Raw genomic sequence first — 21,229 nt, forward strand, 5'->3', positions numbered from 1 at the left:
CTGTTCGCCGAACGCATCGTCTCGGTCCTTCCAACAGTCACCAGTAGACACCAGCGCCTACATATCTCAAGATTCCCTATAGCATTCGCAACTGAAGACAGTTCTTCGAATTTGCTTCACTGTGGGACTGCAGCCATGAGTCCACGTTCTCAAAGCCCCGCCACAACGCATTACGAGTTCATCGCGCATACAGGCATCGAAGATGCATCAGCGAAGCAGAAACTCAAAACAGTCAGAAGCCATGTGATGAGAAACTACCTTCACCAGCAGCAACGGCAGTCCGGGCAGTCATCCAAATCTATCGTGAGCGAGCGGCGACAAAACAAGCAGCGCGCCCGCTCATCGCGATCTGCTTCCCAAGATGCGGATTCCCCTAAAGCTGCAGGTACTACCAGGAATCCGCAGAATCAGCTCGCTCCTGGCTATATTGGATCTTTTGACGTCGGCTTGAGTGGAGCTCCTCATGGTAAGCCCATCACCACTGTTCCTTCCGATATTGCAAGCTGTTTTTCCTTCGAGCAGACCAGGAAGCAAAAGCAGACGACGCTAACATCTTCTCCAATCGTTATAGGGCCAAAAATGAAACCACTCCTAGGCTATGTCCCACAGCAAGACGTTGTCTCTTGCCTTGCAGAATTGTACTTCACCTGCGTCATAAGAGATAAGAAAGATGGATATCCACAACCGAGTTTCGACACTTTGAATGCCAAAGGAGAGACGATGCGCGTAGTTCAAGAAAACTTGGAGATGTGCGGTAGCGACGTCCCCGATACTGTTTTATTTGCCATAAACATTCTAGCATACGGATGTGTAAGTAGAGAATATATCCAATGTGAATCCAGCTTACCTTTCATAGAGTGCGAATCACGAATGGAATGAGGCTCTGGGGCATGTCGAAGCGTTACAGCGGCTTGTAGAGACACGGAATGGGATGCACAACATGGAGTTCGATCTGCAGAGGATATTGACTTGGTGGGTCCAGCTCAAAAAGAAGCTGTCAAGTCCAGAGCTCACAATTCCTGCAGCTCGTCATTCTTCATTGCGGCTGAACTGTTACTTCCGCCCCAATTCCCGCTTCCGTTATATCCCAGCCCCATCCCATTTAATCTCGCTTTCCAGGATGACGCTCAGATACGTGCGTGGCGCACGGTCAAACGATTCCCGAAGAATAACTCATTTGTATTCGATGTGGTCATGCGAATGCACCAGTTCGGCCTTGCTGTGTCACCAGAGTGGACCGATAAGATAGACAAATGCGCTCTCAGCAACCTTTACTTCGAAGTCATGCACACTGCAGTGGTTGTACAACTAGAAGAGCCATGGCAAGGACAGCTTCAGGGTGGGACGCAAGGACGAGAAGGTAGTATCATGTTCAAGGTATGGGCCGCCGGCCTGCCGATTTATGTGGGTGCTGCGCTTCGCCATCTAAGGCTCCGTCGAGACAGCAACGCGATGCGCTACTACCACGGCCCAATTTTCAGTCGCATTCAGACAATACTCGACGAAAATGGTGGCCATCACGCGTGGCCGCGTGGGAGATCCCTGGAACCCATCCTAGCGACACTTTTCTACGCTCTAGAAGCATGTGCCTGGGACGATCCTTGGCGGACTTGGTGTCTACACACTATGCGCAAAGTTTCGGATCTTTTGAAGCTCAAGAACTCAGAAGAGTTCAAGAAGGTTCTAGATTTCTTCCCGACCACCGAAAGGTATCAAAGTCTGACGGACGACATTTGGGCAGAAATTACACATTTGAGCGTACCAAGTACGCTTTCATGCGTTTTGCATGTTTTTGGCCAGCATTAATGACCTATCAAACAGCCAATTATTTGCTCCTGCATATGGCGGATGCATCGATATACAACGCTGCAGGGAGCTTAGCCATCCCAACTGCTAGTCCCGTCTCATCAAACCCAGGATTGCCCTATATATGAGACTTTGCGTAAGAAGTGTATGCAGAGGTGTGGTTGGGAGTTTAGGCTCCCGCTCTGCAGTCACAGCAGTGCGTTTCTTGTGGGGAATCGCCGACGACCGTTCATACGAAATCTCAAACTCCTCCGTCTACAACAACCTCGGGATAAGCCTCGCTTGGCCCATTGAGTAGCTCACTATCCTTTTTCTCAAAAACATAACCAAGAAACGCTCTAACGTACGTCAACACAACTTCGAAGCTCCTCTGCCCATCACTCGTCCCGATAAGTTGTTGAAGCTTCCCCGTCGCTGGCCACCCACCTAGCTTCGCAAGTAAGGACATATCACCAAATCCAGTATGCTCGGCACCTCTCAACCCGAATTCTCGCCGCCAGCCCTTAAGATGATCCCAAGTTTCCTGCCACGTAGCATCGTCATTCCTGCTGTGGGGCGACGGGTCCCCACGACCAAAAAGCAGTACAGCCGCATAGCTGTCGGTTATGTTTCCAAATTGGGCGCCATCAAGGTTGAATGATCCCGCAACCCGTACATCTTCCATGCTGGCGCGGATCGCCGTTGCGCCTCCAAACGAGTGGCCCCCATATGCTACCCGCTCGACGTTGAAACCGCGAGCGGCACCAGCTATTGGGAACTTCCCGGGTGTGTATTTCCCGAGGGTCTCCAGCACGAACTGTGCATCCTTCACATTCGTTTCCAAGAGTGATGGTACATTTGCGCTTGGTTTGCAAAATCCAGGAGGATCCTCGATGCACCAAAACGATATATTCAGCCCGTTGACATATGTGCCGTCCGGGTACTCTACGACGACGGAATCGTATGTCGAGTCTAGGGTTACGACTGCGTATCCTGTGCTTGCAAGATCTTGCGCCATAGCGTTGTAGATGAGCCGTGAACCGCCGAGACCGGCAGAGAACAGTACCAAGGGAAAATCCGTAGCATGATAGGCAGCTTTCGGAGAAGGTATGCAGCAGACTTGCATTCGGAATGATTCGAATATTTTGTCTCCGGTAACTCCAAAGCTTGCGACAAGGGAGTCGTAGTACGCTGAAGTGACGGGAGGCATATAGGGAACGGTACATGTCTGTTCGCACTCATTCCGATCGATGGGATAGAAAAGCGATATGGTTATGTTTCGCTCGCGATGTTCTGGGTCGTAAGGGTCAGTCCGCCCGCTGTCGACCAATGTACTGGTGAGCAAAGCAACCGTGTATGTGCCGTTGGGCTGTGGAATGATAAGCGCCTCACATGGCCATAACACGCCCAGCGCTAGTATCGCATAAGTTAACAAGTGTTTTAGCATATGCATGTTGAGTTTGGAGGAGATTTTGAGGTGCAGGTTCGACTAGAGCAACCAAAGTGCGCGCGCGAATATGATCAATCTACGAATTCGGGCCCGAGTAGATTTAGATTAATTGGATCCATGTTGATAGCGAATTTACGAGTGTGTCAAGCTAACACCGGAATGGGCGTCGTGTATGTGGTCTACACGTTTCTCCGCATGGGATTGCATCTGAGAATTCGGATTTAACCTGATCGCCGAGTGAGGCTAATTACTCTAACTACATACCATTTGTAGACCAGATGAGCAGTGCAATATTCATAACAACCGACCAATATCGCCGCAACTATTGCACCTGCACATTTAAGTTGTAATCAGTCTTCGGGATCGGATAGGAATACGGGCTACTCTCCATCCAGTATTTCGCAGCCGCACGTTACGGAAGAGATGATCGATAGGTACCCTTGACAAAAATCTCCACGAGCCAAAGCCCCAGTGCATGGGTGTCAAAGGTCCATGAACTATGTACAGTGGGAAAGATATCTTGCCCAGGTATACAGCAAGTGGCGTCTGGAACGGGTGGCGCAGAAAGGCGGAGCCAGACAGTGCGAAGACGAATACGGCCACACCCATCCGTTGCCAGAAACAGTCCTGTATATCGGTAAATCGAGGTATCATCCTGGCCAGTGTCCTGTAACCCCGTGTGCGGTCGGCGTTCCATACTGGCCAGGAGAGGAGGTGCAGGCCGAAAAGCCCGGTAGCGCACCAGGACGCACATTGTACGTCGGCCCGCTTTCTTCATGACTGGGCCGATGCATCTGCCAAATGCGATTGCTTTGACGACTCTTCTTGAATGACCATGAATTCTGCGATGACCATGCTAGCCATGAACAGCGCCGTCTCGCTCTCGATGACCCTATGACACATGCAGTATACCCATAGTACCACACCGAGGCTTATGCGGATCCTGGGTTTGAGTTTTGGAAAATCCAACTAGTGTAGCAAACAAGATGACAGAGTTACGGAACTCGATTGAAATGGTCCACGTGTGAACATCGTACATGAATTTTGGTTGATATGGGATGAACGGGTCCGCGAAGTGCCACATAGCTCGTAGCCAATCCTCTATTTGTGCCCAGTTTAATCAAAGACCGTTTGCATGAACTCGTTGGTTCCACCATACAGCCAGCCTTGTGATAGCGCATAGCCATGGTTGTATAGGCCCAAGAGAGTCGCAAAGAGCACGCCGATCTGGACCGCGAAGACCGGGAGGTATACCCGTAGCGCCCGTCTGAATACTGACGAGAACATAGTGTCGAAGAGTTTGTCGAAGTCGTGACTGCGGGCGAGCCTGAGCCGCTTCAAGGATAGCGAGACACCCGATAAGACGTAGAACGTGGCGACTTGGACCTGGCCGTTAACGATGAGGCGGATGATTGGGAGTTGGATCAGCCAGTGGTCGTCATCTCCATCGTTGCTGCCGTAGCCAAGGTTGAACTACTGGTGGAACATGTGCTGAAATTGATATATGTAGACGAGGAAAGCAGCGACGCCTCGAAGACCATCAAGCCATGCAGTGGGATGAGGCCGTTGTGCATTATCCGAGCTTGCATTTTCGTGTAGAAAGGGTGGTTTCGGTATCGAACACCTACCCCAGAAGAACCTTCACTCCAGTTGTTTCTCGTTCATGTAAAGATCCGTCCCATGGTCTGTTTCGAGCTGTTCCAGAAGAGGGGCGCCGTCGATGCTTGTCCGATCAAGGGTATACATGATGGCGGATCGATCTGGGGATTAGACACGAGGAAACCAAGCGAGCGCAGACACGCAAGCTCATATGAAGAGTGGGACGGGCTATCGAAGCATTCCGACATGTGTTTAAAATGCTTCCTGTTAGGCACTTTGATGATGATGTAAGGATGCTTGCCCTTACTGCTCCCAGGAACCGATTGTGCATGGTCGTTTCTCGAGCCAACTTTAACTGATATAGCCATATAACGAAAGCTGGCCTCGGGCGACGATGAGGCCAGTTATAATATGCTGGAGTTTTTCGGGTTGGGTAACACCAGCTGTGCAGGTCGCCCTGTGTTGATGGAATTCGGTGGTTGCGCGCCGTACTGCGGCAAATCCATCGGAATTATGGTAAGAGCCATTCATTCTTACCTGCACAACATTGTTCCCCAGGCGTGCAGCCATATATTTCGACTTGTACATGGCGTTGAATAAATCGTCGTGATCCGCGCTCGGCCGTGTAGCTCCCCTGCAACCTCGGCTGATGTCACCCGAGCCGACCTCTCCCGATCGATGCGCACCAGCTTAACCCCCGCCGTGATACCGTCATGGTGAAGTAGCAGCTATAACAAGGCATGGATCGCTCTCTTGATGGTTTGGTCCCCACTGTCGCAAGTGTGCCTAGCCGCCAAAGTTCGCCGAGATAGAAAACCCACCGAAGATTACAAACCATTGGTCCCGCCAACATAGATACAGAGAGCCGTCGCCGCCACTATGCCTACCCCTCCATTCTCACAGGACCGCAGAGATTGGCTTGAGGAAGTGCTTGGATTTATTGTGCGGAAACGAAAGGACTCGACTGTCGCATTTGCGGTTCCCGTACCCAACATTTACATCAACGATGGCGCCTCCGCAAAGGATAAAGCAGTGGTTAACAGGCCAGGACGGTCTAGATAAGCTGAGACTAGACGAGACTGACTGTCCCGCACCGGGGCAGGATGAGGTGCTCGTCGAGGTTCATGCGGTTAGTCTGAATTATAGAGACACAGAGGGTATGTCAAGCAACCGACAATGAGTGCTCCGGCTTAGCTGAACAAGCCTTTCAATCGCGATAGAGGAGCGATAGCTGACTGGCGTGAAGTTACCATGGGCCTCTACAATCACCACAAATCTGTTGAGCACCCACCAGCGCTTGTTCCTTGCAGCGATATGTGCGGTGTGGTCGTCGCGGTCGGCCCGTGCTCTAAGAAGACATCAGACCCATTGAAGAACCCAGCATTCCAGCTCAAGGAAGGAGATCGTGTAATCAGCACCTTTGCTGCCACCCACTTGACGGGTCAGGTGCAGGCCTCGGATGTCGCAAATGGCCTCGGAGGCCCTGCCCCGGGTGTTTTGACGCAGTATCGAGTCTTTCCCACGTACAACGTCGTCAAGATCCCGGATTATCTAACCGCCGAAGAAGCAAGCTGCTTGCCAATCGCCGCAATGACTGCCTGGATGAGCCTGAACTGCATGCGTCCACAGGGCGAGATCATCGGTGCGAATGAGACAGTGGTCTGTCAAGGGACTGGGGGCGTCAGCATCGCCGCTCTGCAAATTGCTGCCGCTGCAGGCGCTTCTGTCATCGTCACCAGCTCTTCCGACTCGAAGCTGCAGCGGGCACAGAAGCTCGGCGCGCAGACGCTTGTCAATTATAATTCGATGCCGGACTGGGAGGCGTCGGTGCTCAAGGCGACTGGCGATGCAGGGGCCGATGTGATTCTTGAGGTTGGAGGGGCGAAGACGTTACGCAAATCTTTTGACTGCGTCAAGTTCGGTGGCCTGATCGCGTGTATAGGATACCTAAGCGGAAAGGTTGACGACGACACGGACCGAACCAACACGAATCTGTTGTGCCTGAGAAGGAATGTAACGCTCAAGGGCATACTGAACGGACCCCGAGACAGGCTGGAAGAGATGCTGCGGTTTTACAGTGACAAGGAAATCAGGCCAGTGGTGGATCGGGTGTTCAAGTTTGAGGAGGGTGTCGAAGCGCTGAAATACCTGTACAGTGGCGGCCATTTCGGCAAGGTCGTGATTCAGGTCAAAGAGTAGACGGATAGGGCGAATTCAAGAATATCATTGTTGACGCGACACGCTCCCGTGTGGTGACTGCCCCTAGTGCAGGTACACTGAACAGGCGCACTGCGAAGACGGCCTCGATGTGGGCTTAGCGTAGCTCGACAGACAGCCAGGTTCATTGGGCCCCAGACGACCAAGACAGGTAGAGACGGCTGCACACATGGGGACCTCTCGGATCGCGGGAGGGGGCAAGATGATGAAAGCTGCGGGAATTGGGGCTGGGATCAGCAGTGCTAGCTCGCCGTGGACACATCTTCTGTTCGCTCAACGCTATCGCCAGTGTTGTCGGTGCGCCCTCGCTCGCTCGGCTCCCATTTGCGAAGATGCTTGCAGGTGCGCGGGCCAAGGAGGAACTCTTTGGCGCTGTCGAGGCGGAGGAGCCGAAGCGTCGCGTGCTCCACGCTCACCGGCCAGGCGTCTCCCCACAGATTCGTTTATGCCTTCAACGCGGCCGAGGCGGATGCTCAGGCCGCGCCGCCGACCGTGGGCAGCAAGCGGCCTCTTGCCTGGGCGATCCCCCGAGCGACGAAGAAGGCCACGTGACGCCTCCCGCGCGCGATGGGATGGTGACGGCAGCAGGGCGCCGCGGCCTGCTTCGGCCAATGACGCAGCTGACGCAGCTCGGATGCTGCCGCGCAGGCAGGTTAAGGCGGCGCCAATGCCGCCACCCGCCCGGCTTGGTCGGCTGCGAGAGCTTAATGCTCAACACCATGTGCTGCGTCACTGTTCGATGCCGCGCTGACCGGCCTGCTCGTCGCGCTGCCCGCTGCAGACGCGCAGAGGACGATGCCCCAGGGCCGCCTGCATCCACCGCGGCCCTTCTTCCCCGCATTGACTCGACCCAGGACAATGCGCACCTGCGTCTCTTAAGTAAAATTTTCGTCGAGCTCAAAATGTTACCTAAAAATCCTGTGCCATGTGGATACCTTCCCCAGCACCTGACGACTGTGCTCGCCCCGATAGATGATCCGTTCAATTTCCGAACGATACTGCCCGCCTTCAATGACGGCGCCGCGTTTGTAATGCACCGCTCCAAGATAAGCTGCAGCAATAAAACCGCCGCACCCGCCGGGCCCAGCAATGGCCTTCATCCTCTCTCCTACTCTGGGACGTCCTGCTGCCCCGCGGCTCCCTGCCCTGCTCTGTCCCAGATAATCCCACTGGTCCCCTCGCCGCACAGAGCCACCTGAAAACCCCACGCCTGCCCTGCACTTTCCTGTCGGTGCCGCAACCATGTCCCAGCCACATGATTTTGGCAACGTGCTTGCTCCTCCCATGTACGAGAAGGATGACACGAGCTCCGCTGGGAAGAAGAGCGACCCGGAGCTCAGCCCACTCGACCAGACACCCACCATCCACGAAGGCCAGGAAAAGTTCAACAGGTTGGGATGGAAGCGCCTGACCATCTGTCTCATCGTTGAGGCCATTGCTTTGGGATCTTTGAGCGTGCCCAGCGCCTTTGCCACGGTTGGCATGGTCGCTGGTGTCATCCTCACCGTTGGGTTGGGGTTGGTTGCCATCTACACCAGCTACGTCGTCGGCCAAGTCAAGTTGCGACATCCAGAGGTCCAGCATTACTCGGATGCCGTAGGCTTGATCTGGGGGCGGTTCGGTTACGAGCTCACCGGAGCCATGTTCGCAATCTTCCTGGTCCTCTTGGTTGGCTCCCACGCTCTCACGGGTACCATTGCCTTCATCAACATCGTTGACAAGGAGAACATGTGTGCCCTCGTCTGGGGAATTGTGTCGGCCATCATTCTGCTTCTTCTCGCGTTGCCGCCGACCTTTGCCGAGTTCGCCATTCTTGGATACATCGACTTTGTCAGCATCATCGTCGCCATCATGGTCACCATCATCTCTACCGGAGTCCAAGCGCATAATGCTCCGGGCGGCCTCGCGGCTGTCAACTGGTCGGTATGGCCACCACCAGAGACGACTTTTTACCAGGCATTCCTCTCAACCACCAACATAATCTTTGCCTACTCATTCGCCATCTGCCAGTTCAGTTTCATGTCTGAGATGCACACTCCCAAAGACTATGTCAAGTCAATCTGGGCATTGGGATTGATCGAAATCTTCATCTATACCGTGACCGGAGCTCTCATCTATGCCTTTGTCGGAAACGACGTGAAGAGTCCCGCGCTTTTGTCCGCCGGAACTACCGTCTCGCGCATCGCCTTTGGCATCGCTCTGCCCGTCATCTTTATATCTGGCAGCATCAACGGCACCGTAGTCGGCCGCTACATTTTGGACCGAGCATTTCCGAGATCGCCAATCCGATACATCAGCGGCGTCCGCGGCTGGGTTGTGTGGGTCTCTCTGCTAACTTGCCTTACGCTTATTGCGTGGGTAATTGCAGAGGCTGTCCCCTTCTTCAACGCGCTGCTCGGAATCATGTCTGCGCTGTTCATTTCCGGCTTCACCTTCTATTTCCCTGCGCTCTTCTGGTTTAAGCTTATCAAGAGGGGCAAGTGGAACGAGGGCATGCACAACATCTCTCTGTCAATCCTGAATGCGTGCGTCTTCATCATTGGTATCATCATCCTCGGGTGTGGTACGTACGCTAGTGTACAGGACATCATAAACCAGTACAACGGCAACAGCGTGAGAAGTCCATTCACCTGCGACTCGCACTCGTATACGTAAACGTAGCTGTGAGCAGCACGCGATCGTCCTTGTCTCTAGAATCAATCAATATGAGTTGTCAACCCAGGCTTCCTACTTACACCTCGAGTGATGCTCCATGCAACGTACCTGGGAGAAGAATGGCCGTGGGACTATTGAAGAAACACATTTCCAGCCTTGCTTGTTTGATGGCGATGAGAAGAGTACGGTATCTCGAGTCGTGTGGACGTGGTCGAGGCTTCAGTGCCACCTGAGACGAGGACTTCTGACACTTAGCAATGTCGCCAAAGGAGACTAACACCTCCCTATTACGGCGAACGGCCGGGAATCGCGACAGAGAGCCAGTGTATTGCTCATGGTGAGCCTGCGAGGTGTTGCTTTCGAGCTTCTCGAGCGGCAATCCGCCGGACCCAAAGGAAGATCTGCCTATCAAGTGCTTATGCACTGTCCCGTGCTCTGTTCGTAGAGCCCATTGAAACGAGGAAACTGCTCCAACTGCCCGGGACAGGCATTTTGGTATCAGGTCTGCATGCAAGTTCGATAAATTTAGAGACCTGGATACGTACCGCGATACAATTGGGAATTTCCGCCCTTGGGACGTAGTGGAGGGCACTATGTGACCTTGAGATTTGGACACACCGCGAATGCGGCATGGAAAACATGATTGGCACTTGGTCCCGAATGCATCAATGGAATGGGCGGATGAAATGCTCGACGAAAGAGTTTTGAATAAACGAATCTGAATGATCACGCTTACACCTGATTGTACGTGCACAGTAATCCCTCTAATTCTCAATGTGTGATCAGAGTGACATGTGGTACAAGCATGCTCAGAAGATTGCAAGCCAGTGCTGACGAGTTCAACTACCTGCTACTTGCCTATCTAGCCCTGGACAAATACTCTGAGGGGATATAGCGAAATCAATCGTGCTGGCCAATTTGCACTCGTGTTCCGGACTTAACTGTCCATTATAGCTCTGTGCGTGTTAGCGGATAACATGAAGAAAGGAGATGTCGGCATGCATGTGCTATGGGAAGCAAAGCAAAGTCCATCAAATTGAGAGCTGTGCGTCGAACCCCTACGATTTTGAAGCGTCAGACTGGATGTGAAGGTATGAACTTTCAAAAACCAAAGGATGTGTGACGAGTGTACGATCCCGTGTCATCTTTTAACACTGGTTGATTTAGAACAAGCTGGTGGCAGGGCAATGGGATCAAGCGCATGTCCAGCATTCCTGCTGCCGTCCTCGAGCGCCTTTCAATGTATATGTCGCATGGGGGGCGTCGCAGATGCCGATGACGACCCGCTATTACGGATCGCGACTCGTGGAGCGAGAAGCGCGAGCACTACTTCGTGCATGAGGGCTCGCCTCGCACTTCGCACCCAAGGGAGCATATGAGCCGCGCGCAATTCGTAGGCCCCCACATACATCCGCACCTGATCCACCACTTTTATCTGACAGTACAGACCCTCTGGAGGGCGCGAGAGGTGTTGTTCTCCGATCGGCATCGCCAATCACGACGGTTGATGAAGGACTTGGCCGGCAGCCTTACGATGTTGTGCTTACCTCAGACCATAGCTGAAGACAGGTTTGAACCCTGCTTCAGGCCCCAGGCCGAATCATGCGTGTGTTTTTACGAGGTGAGCATACATCTCGAAAGGGTCAAATTGCCCCGAATTAGGACAAATTCGAACAAAATGACCAAGACCGCCCACCTCGGTCATTTCATAGCTTTGACACGCGAAATGCCACTTCCGGTTACACAAACGTGATTGCCCCCAGGAAAGGATCAGATTGCTTCTCATTTTCTGCTTTGACCTTTCAGTGGCACCGCCAACGTACCCGCTTCTGCCTCGCCTAGGAACAAACTGTCCTAGGTATGGGCGAGCTTGCTGCATTTCATACAGCCATCAGCCTCATGACGCTAACGTGCGGGACTAGCATTGCTTTGAAAAGAGCTGAGTGCTCGCTGGCAGAGGCTGTGCCGATGAAAAGATCTACCGTGCCTGTGTCAAGGATTCTCCTTCGCTGGCCTTTTATATATGCATTCGCAACACCCCGCCAGGCTGTCTTCCTATAATTGTTTCCTCCTTGAGAGTGCTTGCACAATAAGATGTTGCCTGTAGTCTCGTGGCTGTTTCTCGCCGCATATGCAGCTGCCGAATCATACTATACGCTTGAGTTGACATGGACCAAAGGGTCGCCGGATGGCTTCGAGAGAGACATGATCCTCATCAATGGTCAATTTCCGGGCCCTCACATTGAGTTGGAGCAGGGCGACTGGGCTGAGATAACCGTCATCAACAAGATGCCTTTCAACACTACGATTCACTCTCACGGTAAGTACTTCACTTCCCGTGTCTGATCATTCTAACTCTTGTAGGAATCCATCAAACCAACACTCCTTGGGCGGATGGTGTTCCGGGATTGTCGCAACGGCCCATCCAACCAAACGATACCTTCACATACAATTGGCATGCAGACACCTATGGGAGCTACTTCTACCACGCACACTCCCGGGGACAACTCGATGATGGATGCTATGGACCTATCACGATCAAGCCGAAGGCTCACGTTGCCAAACCTTTCGATAAGATTGCTTTAGACGATGTCGCATCGCTAGAAGCCGCCGAAGCACATGCCACTCCCCTAATTATCTCAGATTGGCGTCACAAGACCTCATCTGAATCATGGGAGCTTGAGTTAGCAGCTGGTCTCGAAAGTGCTGTCTGTGTGGACTCGCTTCTTGTCAACGGAAAGGGTGCGGTAGACTGTTGGCCTCGCGAGGATCTCACGAAGTACACAAGTCCTGCTCTGGTACCACTATTACAACACACCAACCTCTCAGTGACAGACAAAGGGTGAATTCCACGACTACCGAATATATAGCCGAGTACCTGTGCTGACTAGATTGCAGTTGCATACCACCAGAGGTGCTTGCCGTCATGCTCCCAAGCCCAGATACCAACATCACGGCACTTCCTCCGTCAGCCTTCGACGTTTGCACTCCCACCCGGGGCTCCCGAGAAGTCATCAGAGCACCGTGCTCCAAGAAGTGGATGGCGCTCGACATCATATCGTCAGCCAGCATCGGAACATATGCGGTCAGTATCGACAAGCATCCTTTGTGGGTATACGCTGTGGATGGCCACTACATCGAACCTCTGAAAGTCGATGCCCTGACTCTCGCCAATGGAGAGCGTTATTCGGTATTCGTACAATTGGACAAGCCTGCCAGCAACTATGGCATCCGGATCGCTTCCCTGGCTTTGGCACAGCTGATTGATACCACTGCTGTCTTGTCGTATGAGGACACGGAGCAGTCGTACGGAAACGGCTCTATCACACCCTCCTCGCAGCCATCCATCAACCGAGCAGGCGGCAACGCGACATCCGATGTGGTCTTCTTCGACCAAGCGAAGATGGTCTCATTTCCGCCCCAATTTCCCCAGCCTGCGCCAGAAGCTGAACAGACGTTCTTGTTCAGCTTAGTCACAGCAGGTAGTTCTTTTCGATGGGCCCTTAATGGCACCGCTTATGACCATGCCATCGACGACTCTGAACCGTAAGGACTTCTATCCGGCATTGACGTTGAGCAGAAGCTGACATGAACAGACCTCTCATGTACCGAGATCCTCTTGCAATCACCACTCCTGGTAACCTGACACTCGCAACCAAGAACAACACGTGGGTCGATCTGATCTTCCATGTCGCCACGGTTGGCCAGCCTCCCCATCCGCTCCACAAGCACAGCAACAAGGCCTTCCTTATCGGCCAGGGCCAAGGAAACTTCACCTGGAGTTCGGTCGCAGAAGCTGCTGCGGATACACCCGAGAACTTCAACCTGATTACTCCACCGTATCGAGATGGATTCGTTACACCGCCCAGTGCGACTGGTCCAACGTGGCTTGCTGTGCGCTACCACGTAGTGAACCCGGGCCCTTTCCTACTGCACTGCCATATCCAGAGTCACTTGGACGGTGGCATGTCCATGATTATCTTGGACGGGGTTGACGAGTGGCCTGAAGTACCAAAGAAGTACATGAACTAGAGGGTACTTCCTTGGATGGCAATCCGATTATAACAGCTGGCACTTGTTGCTGAGGTCTTTTAATACTCAGAATTGTTTATAAGCTTCATTCGTAAATTTGATCCGCATCCTGGCGTCAAAGTCGACGTCCTGCCGCAAGGATATGTGGGCACGGTGGAGGCACTTGACATCGTGTCTGCAGAGCTCGCCAGGACCAAGTTCGAAGGCGTTGCAGCAACGATGGTGACGACCACGGCTACGACGAGGAATGTGAGCATTCTGAAGAGAGGGTTCTAGGTGGATACGAAGCAGAAGAATGCTGCGTTCGCTTTTGTGCTGCTGGAGCCGGAGTATTAAACAAGCCAGGTTCATTATAATGCTAAATGGAGAAGGGCGACGAGTGTCTGGTATTTAGAGTTGTATAGGTCGAATGTAATGCAGAAATTTCATCATCGTGTTATTGCGTGAGCGAGGTACGTGTTTGCCGCAATTGTTTGCACAGCCGCATCTCAGGTACTTGAAGCAACGTGACTGAAAAATCCAATGGAAATCAACAGTATTCCCGGGTATATTTCGCTCTCCACAGGCCCATATCTTGATCGCTGCGCCTAACATAATGTGCAGGAAGCGCTCGTCCTTTCTAGGCTCGTCCAGCAGCTATTCGAAATTACTCAAGCCCTGAAATCGCACCCGAATATCCTTCGTTCTAATAGTAGTTTACACGGGCGGCTGATATGGCTTAACTAGCATCTCACTGAATCTGTATGCTGTTAGAAAACGATATAGATGTAGAGGAAATATAACAACTTACTTCTCCAGTTTCTCACTGCCGCGCACCTCCTCGGTAAGCAATGGCATTTTCACGACATTGAAGTCCTCGTACAGCTCCCCGATCTGATCCAAGTATTTCTTCTGCATCTTCCGTCTCGAGTTGCATTGTTCGCACGGGTTGTCCTGTTTGGGAAACAGCAGCTGGTTCACGACGATAGCATGAGTGTCGATCTCGTAGCTGTTCAACTCCTGGATCATGCGCTCCGTCTCGTACAAGCTGAGGAATTCGCTTATGCAGACACACACAAAGGTGGTCATGTCGGGGTTCTTGAACTGCTCGTTCACCTCGCTGATGGTGGAGCGAAGGGTCTCCATCTTCTCAATGAGCTCGTCCATATTCTGGCCGTTGGGGAGGCGACCGCTAGCGCCGAGGAATCCATTGAGCATGGGGCCGAACTGGCGGGATAGCTGGGAGATCTTGGAGAGGGCTTTCTCCATGACGGTGGGGAATTGCAGGAAGCGGAGAGTGTGGCCGGTCGGCGCGGTGTCAAAGATGATGACTTCGTAGGAGAGCGACTTGACCTGCTTGAGAACTTCGGCGAAAGACATGGCTTCGTCGACACCGGGTATCTGCCATGTGTTAGCCGTGGCCTGCCATTGTGGATGTTGGGAAGGTTCCATACCGAGAAGGCCAAATCCTGCATCATGTTGCCCATACCTCCCAGCGCGGCCATAGACTCCTCGGCGCTCTCGCCGCCCTGCGCCAACAAGTCCTGGATGCTGCCGTTCGGGTCAATCTCCATGGCGCTCAGGTTGTCGAAGCCGTCGACCTTGCGCGCATCCTTGCCGAACTTCTGGTTGAAGGCATCGCTCAAGTTGTGTGCGGGGTCGGTCGAAATCAGGAGGACGTTCTTGCGGTGCTTGGCGAGCTGGATGGCGAGCGAGCACGACGTGGTCGTCTTGCCCACGCCACCTTTTCCGCCGACGAATATCCAGCGCAGCGTTTTCTGGTCGATGATGGACTGGAGCGTGGGCTCCATGACGTCCTCGTCGTTGAGCACTGCGGCGTTTGCCATGGCGGATAACGTCTCACTCGGGTCTTCGATATGCGAGGCGAAGGGTGAATAGATGTGGCAGGGAGCGTGTCTGTGTTCTGAGCCTGGCTGCGACTCCGCGTCTAGCTGTGCACGGTTCGAGAAGCTTCCGTGGGGTGTGTCGAGGTAGGCCTACGGTGGGATAGTCGAGAACAGACGCTTGCTGCTTCGTCTTTTTGGGGAAAGGTGAAATGCAAAGGCTTCGAGAAGGAGAGCTTGTTGGTTTGGCTGTGTCCAATGCACCGTTACCCTGATGTGCGCGAGGTTGTTCCGCACCAAAAGTTACGTCAGTGCGTAGCCCCGCCGCCACCGCCGCCTTCTCCGCAACTGTGGCGCATGCTCACAGCGGCCGAGAACCAAACAGCTGCACTGTGTCCTGTGAAAGTAGGACCATTGTACTATGATAGGCTGGGTAGCATTCCCTAGAAAGCTACCAGGACTTGCGCAAAAAGCGCAGTGATTTCTATGCCCAAACAACGACTCCCTTCCCATGCCAACCATGCCGTGAACAGAACAAGAGCCTTGGTAGTCCTCCCGTGCCACACAACACCAAAACGCCAGAAAATAGTCTCTCCGCAATGCATAGAGATGCACAACACCGTACCCACAGGCAGCCTGGTCGAGCAGTCTATTTCTTCTTTCCGCGTCCCTTGCCCTTAGCCGGTGCTGGGCCGTTTGATACTACACTAGTAGCCCGAGACGTAGATGCTGAAGCAGGGGAGCCCTTAGCCTTGACCGTGTCCAGCTGCTTGTTCTATCAATTGTCAGTTTCGCTAGCCACAAGTTGATGATTATGGTCGGTATACGAACCTTGACGCCGTTCTTGGCCTTCTTCTTCACAGGAACTTCCTCTTCCTCTTCAGTCTCCTCCTCGTCGAGCGCGCGTTTGCCTTTGCCATTCTTCATGTCGCCTTCCCCAAGCTCACGCTGCACGGAGTCCACAAGCGTCTTGCATCGCCGGCCAATTTCTTGAGCGGTCCGGCTGAGGAAGAACCAGTCGAAGCGGAAGAGGGGCGATTCTCGTATGTCCTCCCGAATTTTCTCGAAAATGGTATCACCCTCTACGCCGTGCTTGTGAAGCATGACGAGCAGGAAGCGGTCTTCTTCTTCCGTATACACCTTTTTGTTTGTCGTGGAGACCGTGTACTTGATGACCATCTGCTGCAGAGGCATTCGGTACATGTTGACCTTCTTAGCCACAAGTGCCTTCCTCTCTTGTTGCGACCGCACCTTGTCTTCGCCTTCCTCGATGACACTGAGATGCTTCTGCCAGTTGTTGAGGTCCTTGTACTTCTTCCAGAACACCTTAGCATACTCCGCGATCTCATCTGCTGTCTTTCCGTCAACTTCTTCCGAGATGCCCTCGTAGTTCGTCCGCCCATACTTGGCTGAACCGTTCAAGAACTGTTGGAAGTCACGCTTGTTCCACTCAGGAAACCCCTTGTTGATCAGGCGCTCTTTCTCGGCGAGCTCCTCCTCTGTGAGAGGCTCGGCATTGTCGATCTCTGCTTGCGCAAGTTGTTGATCAGCCTCACGTGTCTCCAGATCCTCTTCGGTTCCTTCTGGAAGCGGTGCTTTGATGTTGTTCTCCTTGCGGAACCAAGCTGTCTCCTTATCTTGGATATCCGCAAGCTTTGCCGGGAAGAATTGATAATCATGGATGACGACCTGCTTCGGCGCGCGAGGGACTTTGGGCCCCTTTGCTTCGGTTCTCCCGCCGGTCATAAGCGCCTGTCGGTAGTACTTGTCCATTGAGTATGATTGCTCTTTGCGCTCACGCTTCGAAGGATTGATCCAGTTCAGGCCAATCTCTTTCTTTCGAGGCTCGAACTTTTCGCCGTTCCACTCGTATGCTGAGTCCGATGTGAACTTCTGCAGATCGTCGAGACCTAGCTTCTCGTACTTGTTGTTAAGTTCTTGTGTACGCTCCTCGCCACGCTTCATTATTTCTTCGAAATCGTCATCAGTGACCCCAGAAGCGGCACCAATAGCACCTTGCGATTGGAACACCTTCTCGGCACCGTGTTGAATCATGGTGAGCAGCTCGTCCTTGCCGGCGGCATTCTTGACTGGTTGTTGAGCGCGGCCTTGTTGGATGACGAGCTGATCGAGACGCAGCTTTTGTGCCGCACGCTCCAGGACCTTCTCCTCGATGGCATTCTCAGTGACAAACCGGTAGACGTATACCTGCTTGGTTTGACCGATGCGGTGAGCACGGTCCATAGCCTGCAAGTCAGCTTGGGGGTTCCAGTCGCTGTCGAAGAGCACAACAATATCAGCGGACGTCAAGTTGATACCCAAGCCACCGGCGCGAGTCGTCAGCAGGAACAGGAATTTCTCCGAGCCCTCTTTGTTGTAATCATCGATGGCTGCAATGCGATCCTCATGGGCAGTTGATCCATCAATGCGGCAGTACTGATACTCGCGGAAGACCGAGTAGTCCTCCAAAATATCCAGCAGGCGACTCATCTGAGAGAAGATGAGCACACGGCTGCCCTGCGCCTTCATACGTTTCAAGAGTTTATCCAGCATCACCATCTTAGCCGCGTTGTTGACAAGGTGTTCGTCGGTGGTGTAGGGAGGCCCAGGCTCAGCACCTTCAAACAAATAAGGATGATTGCAACACTTTCGCAGCTGCATCACAATGTTGAGCAACCGTGTCTTAGACTCTTTCTTGCCAGCAGCTCCGTTGACAGCGTCGATATCCTTTTCAAGGATTTTCTTGTACCAGTTCACCTGCATGTCAGACATGCCAATGTACAGGTTGATCTCCTTCTTTGGTAGCAACGATTTCTCCACATCGGCCTTGACACGACGCAACAAGAAGGGCCGAAGGACTTTGTGTAGTTGCTGGACGACCGTGTCAGAGTCCGAATCTTGGCTCGAGAACCAGTCATCAAATGCGGCAGCGTCACCAAAAACATCCGGTAGAAGGAAGTTGAGCAGCGCCCAGAGCTCGTGAAGATTGTTCTGGAGTGGGGTACCCGTAATGAGCAGGCGGTTGCGCGAGTTGAAGACACGAATGATCTGTGCTAGCGACGACTCCTCGTTCTTGATACGATGTGCTTCATCAATAATGATGTACTGCCATGCGAGTTTCTTCAGGTGGGTCTGCTCGCGAAGAATCATCTCGTAACTAGTGATGCAAACGTCAAACTTTTCGTCTTGAAGTCGGGTCTTGATGATATCTGCACGTTCATCTTTGGTACCCTGCAACACCAAGACTTCGATCTCCGGTACCCACTTGGCGAACTCGCGCTTCCAGTTGTCCAAGGTCGATTTCGGGACGACGACGAGGTGCGGGCCGTGTATGCCACATATGAAGCGCAGGTAGCCGATGAAGGAGATGGTTTGTAACGTTTTGCCGAGACCCATCTCATCAGCCAGAATGCCTGAGATACCGTTCTCATGGAGAGAAATCAGCCAGTTAAGACCTGCAACTTGATAGTCGCGCATGGTTCCGCCTTTGACGTATCCTGGTGATTCTCGGAACACAGTCTCATTGTGACCGCCATGCTTCTCTTCGCGCACCAATTCGGCATCTTCTTCCTGCTCAGTCTTGCGGCGACGTTCTGCAGCCGCGCCGCCTTTGCGCAATTTGCTGGCCTTTGCCTTTTTCTCCTCCTCGATATCTTCGCGATCGATCTCGGCGAGGACTTCTTTGATGCGCGGGTTGGGGTTCGTGTCAATGAAATGGCGGAACAGGTCTGTCAGACCGAGCAAGTATCGGAACCTTCGGACGGTGTCATCTTCCTGTATGCGCCATGTGGTTAGCTGGTGTCGCGTAAACGTAGGGTCAAGCTAGATGGCAACGTACCTTGGATGCGCCCAAACGGTCATGCTTCTTGCCGTATATGGTCTTGCGCATATTGTGGGCGTCTGTCCTTCGCTTTCGCCCGTCGGCTGGCGCGTCCCCCGCTACGCTGCTAGCGGTAGTATTGGGGTTTGTGTCCGAATCCTGGGTGGTGGTGAGATCTAATGACTGACGCGTTTAGAGCAGTTGAGACGGAGCTTACTGTATAGTCGGGAGTTTCTTGGTAGTACTGCAGACACAAGTCAGCGCGTTGTCCAGATTCGCGTGGCCGCGCATTGCTCTTCCCCGGAGAGGGCGCGCTGCGATGTAGGGAAGACAGGCACGTACACCGAACTTGTTGAAGCCATCCACGCGCTCGTCGGCGTCCTTCATCTCTACGTCTTCATTGGCGGAGACGTCAGCCGTCGAAGGCCCGTCCGAATCGACATCGCGGGTTCGAGAAGGAGCCATGTTGCCCGTTTGGGCCGAACGCGGCGTGCGGTTGCGGCTTAGACGGCTCGGTTCAGTCGGTGGATAGGATGTTTGCTTTGCTTGTCGATGCGTTCGCAAGATGCGGATGATGGTTGGGTCGAGCGCGTCGGTTACAGAGGTAAGCAGACGAGTAGTCGCGGTGGAGCAGAATAATGTGTGCAGGTACGACGACGCGCTAATCTTATGCACGGACCTGAACTTTCGCGTTGCCTATCCCTCTTGGCTTCATCCGCGTCGAAGCTAGGTAGTCTACTTGGTTGCAGAAAAAAACGTCTACTTCTTGCAACACACATCGACAAGAAACTACGCCCCGACCATCAAATCGACCTTTGAACCGTTTGACGCGCGTTAAAGAGCATGTCACGCTATGACGTCACCAGAGATGGTGAATAGCGGATACCATGCGATTGAAATGCAAGTCAAGGAGCAAATGTACCGCATTCGCACTCCCCTGTTGTATGACATTCCGGCGTATTTATAGTTGTTTGTAGTCCACCCTCATCTGGTTGAAATCTCGACAAGACAACGCGAACGGCGCTCAAGATGTTGAGCACCTCCGCTAAACACGATGGAGAATGGTATTCCAGTACCCACAGTCTTCTACACACACGAAAACTCCTATCCAAGAGATGATGATACAAAGAGCGCCTTCGCTGAGGGACTACCGTGTCTCTTGACGATGCAGAATATTTCATTCCTCCCAAAGATGTTGCGACTATCCCGACCGATCCGATAAAGCATCTCATCGGGAATGAGCTCTATCTACCGATTACAGTAGCAAAGATACAGCATTGCGATTTCTTCGACTACTGATCGATACTTGGAAGAGGACGACGTCACCTCAAAGGCCTTCCTGGAAGCCCTCTAGGTGCGAGACGCTACCTCCGCCAACCTTCTATGAACATCGGCCACCATATTGTCCGACGCCTCATTGCCTCATGGTCCCTATTTCCTCAGTGCCACAGGAAAGGTCTATGAAGCATGGCGATTGTATTCAGATACCCAAGGGTCCTTCACCGAATCTGCTATCACAAATGGTGATGGCTCTTACTCTGTGCTGCCGGCGGGTATCGTCGGCCAGAAGAGTGTAGTTGCCGTACCCTCACGCCTCTACTACACGAAGACTATCGAGAAGCCCTTGGCCGGTGTACGCATTGGAATCAAAGATCTGTACAACCTCAAAGGCATGCGAACTTCAAATGGAAATCATGCTTGGTATTGGCTTTATCTCCTGCCAACAACACTGCGACGCCAGTGTAGAAGCTCATAGATGCAGGCGCAATAATCGTCGGCAAAATGATTACGAGTCAATTTGCGAATGGTGAGATGGCCACCGCGGACTGGGTCGATCATCACGAGGCT

General features: G+C 52.9%; 7 protein-coding genes across 7 annotated transcripts; 4 read left to right on the plus strand and 3 right to left on the minus strand.

The window, feature by feature from the left end:
* Positions 1 to 135: 135 nt before the first annotated feature.
* CC84DRAFT_1210707 (uncharacterized protein) lies at positions 136 to 1,806 on the plus strand (the record flags this gene model as incomplete). The annotated part of the gene is made up of 4 exons (XM_018182307.1): positions 136 to 466; positions 596 to 810; positions 857 to 972; positions 1,026 to 1,806. The coding sequence occupies 4 exons, from the start codon at positions 136 to 138 to the stop codon at positions 1,804 to 1,806; spliced, it is 1,443 nt and encodes a 480-aa protein (XP_018028982.1).
* A 241-nt stretch (positions 1,807 to 2,047) lies between these two features.
* On the minus strand, positions 2,048 to 3,238 carry CC84DRAFT_1210708 (PAF acetylhydrolase family protein; the record flags this gene model as incomplete). Its single annotated transcript, XM_018182308.1, has 1 exon — positions 2,048 to 3,238. The coding sequence occupies one exon, from the start codon at positions 3,236 to 3,238 to the stop codon at positions 2,048 to 2,050; it is 1,191 nt and encodes a 396-aa protein (XP_018028983.1).
* Positions 3,239 to 6,074: 2,836 nt separating this feature from the next.
* Positions 6,075 to 7,344, plus strand: CC84DRAFT_1169989 (NAD(P)-binding protein). The gene has a single exon (XM_018179804.1). The coding sequence runs from the start codon at positions 6,086 to 6,088 to the stop codon at positions 7,031 to 7,033; it is 948 nt and encodes a 315-aa protein (XP_018028984.1). The 5' UTR covers positions 6,075 to 6,085; the 3' UTR covers positions 7,034 to 7,344.
* Positions 7,345 to 8,112: 768 nt separating this feature from the next.
* Positions 8,113 to 9,914, plus strand: CC84DRAFT_428187 (uncharacterized protein). The gene has a single exon (XM_018186196.1). It carries the CDS (start codon positions 8,294 to 8,296, stop codon positions 9,704 to 9,706), a length of 1,413 nt encoding a protein of 470 aa, XP_018028985.1. The 5' UTR covers positions 8,113 to 8,293; the 3' UTR covers positions 9,707 to 9,914.
* Positions 9,915 to 11,308: 1,394 nt separating this feature from the next.
* On the plus strand, positions 11,309 to 13,766 carry CC84DRAFT_1210711 (putative laccase TilA; the record flags this gene model as incomplete). The annotated part of the gene is made up of 5 exons (XM_018182309.1): positions 11,309 to 11,327; positions 11,814 to 12,026; positions 12,071 to 12,548; positions 12,605 to 13,252; positions 13,303 to 13,766. 5 exons carry the CDS (start codon positions 11,309 to 11,311, stop codon positions 13,736 to 13,738), a joined length of 1,794 nt encoding a protein of 597 aa, XP_018028986.1. The 3' UTR covers positions 13,739 to 13,766.
* A 337-nt stretch (positions 13,767 to 14,103) lies between these two features.
* On the minus strand, positions 14,104 to 15,826 carry CC84DRAFT_1264839 (ATPase get3). Its single transcript, XM_018185341.1, has 3 exons — positions 15,172 to 15,826; positions 14,529 to 15,118; positions 14,104 to 14,477 (listed from the first exon to the last, which is right to left on the minus strand). The coding sequence occupies exons 1-3, from the start codon at positions 15,562 to 15,564 to the stop codon at positions 14,435 to 14,437; spliced, it is 1,026 nt and encodes a 341-aa protein (XP_018028987.1). The 5' UTR covers positions 15,565 to 15,826; the 3' UTR covers positions 14,104 to 14,434.
* A 162-nt stretch (positions 15,827 to 15,988) lies between these two features.
* CC84DRAFT_1264840 (uncharacterized protein) lies at positions 15,989 to 20,004 on the minus strand. Its single transcript, XM_018185342.1, has 5 exons — positions 19,724 to 20,004; positions 19,599 to 19,625; positions 19,400 to 19,540; positions 16,393 to 19,335; positions 15,989 to 16,336 (listed from the first exon to the last, which is right to left on the minus strand). The coding sequence occupies exons 1-5, from the start codon at positions 19,844 to 19,846 to the stop codon at positions 16,211 to 16,213; spliced, it is 3,360 nt and encodes a 1,119-aa protein (XP_018028988.1). The 5' UTR covers positions 19,847 to 20,004; the 3' UTR covers positions 15,989 to 16,210.
* Between the last annotated feature and the right edge of the window lie 1,225 nt (positions 20,005 to 21,229).

The sequence above is a fragment of the Paraphaeosphaeria sporulosa genome (genome assembly GCF_001642045.1).
Source record: "Paraphaeosphaeria sporulosa strain AP3s5-JAC2a unplaced genomic scaffold CC84scaffold_18, whole genome shotgun sequence".
Taxonomy (NCBI): domain Eukaryota; kingdom Fungi; phylum Ascomycota; class Dothideomycetes; order Pleosporales; family Didymosphaeriaceae; genus Paraphaeosphaeria; species Paraphaeosphaeria sporulosa.

Coding starts and splice junctions, on each gene's coding strand:
- CC84DRAFT_1169989 (XM_018179804.1), top strand. CDS start 6,086: ATGGGCCTCTACAATCACCACAAATCTGTTGAGCACCCACCAGCGCTT.
- CC84DRAFT_1264840 (XM_018185342.1), bottom strand. CDS start 19,846: ATGGCTCCTTCTCGAACCCGCGATGTCGATTCGGACGGGCCTTCGACG. Junction 19,336..19,399: donor ACCGTTTGGGCGCATCCAAG/GTACGTTGCCAT, acceptor TGGCGCATACAG/GAAGATGACACCGTCCGAAG. Junction 16,337..16,392: donor AGGCCAAGAACGGCGTCAAG/GTTCGTATACCG, acceptor GACAATTGATAG/AACAAGCAGCTGGACACGGT.
- CC84DRAFT_428187 (XM_018186196.1), top strand. CDS start 8,294: ATGTCCCAGCCACATGATTTTGGCAACGTGCTTGCTCCTCCCATGTAC.
- CC84DRAFT_1264839 (XM_018185341.1), bottom strand. CDS start 15,564: ATGGCAAACGCCGCAGTGCTCAACGACGAGGACGTCATGGAGCCCACG. Junction 15,119..15,171: donor TGCAGGATTTGGCCTTCTCG/GTATGGAACCTT, acceptor AACACATGGCAG/ATACCCGGTGTCGACGAAGC. Junction 14,478..14,528: donor GGCAGTGAGAAACTGGAGAA/GTAAGTTGTTAT, acceptor AACAGCATACAG/ATTCAGTGAGATGCTAGTTA.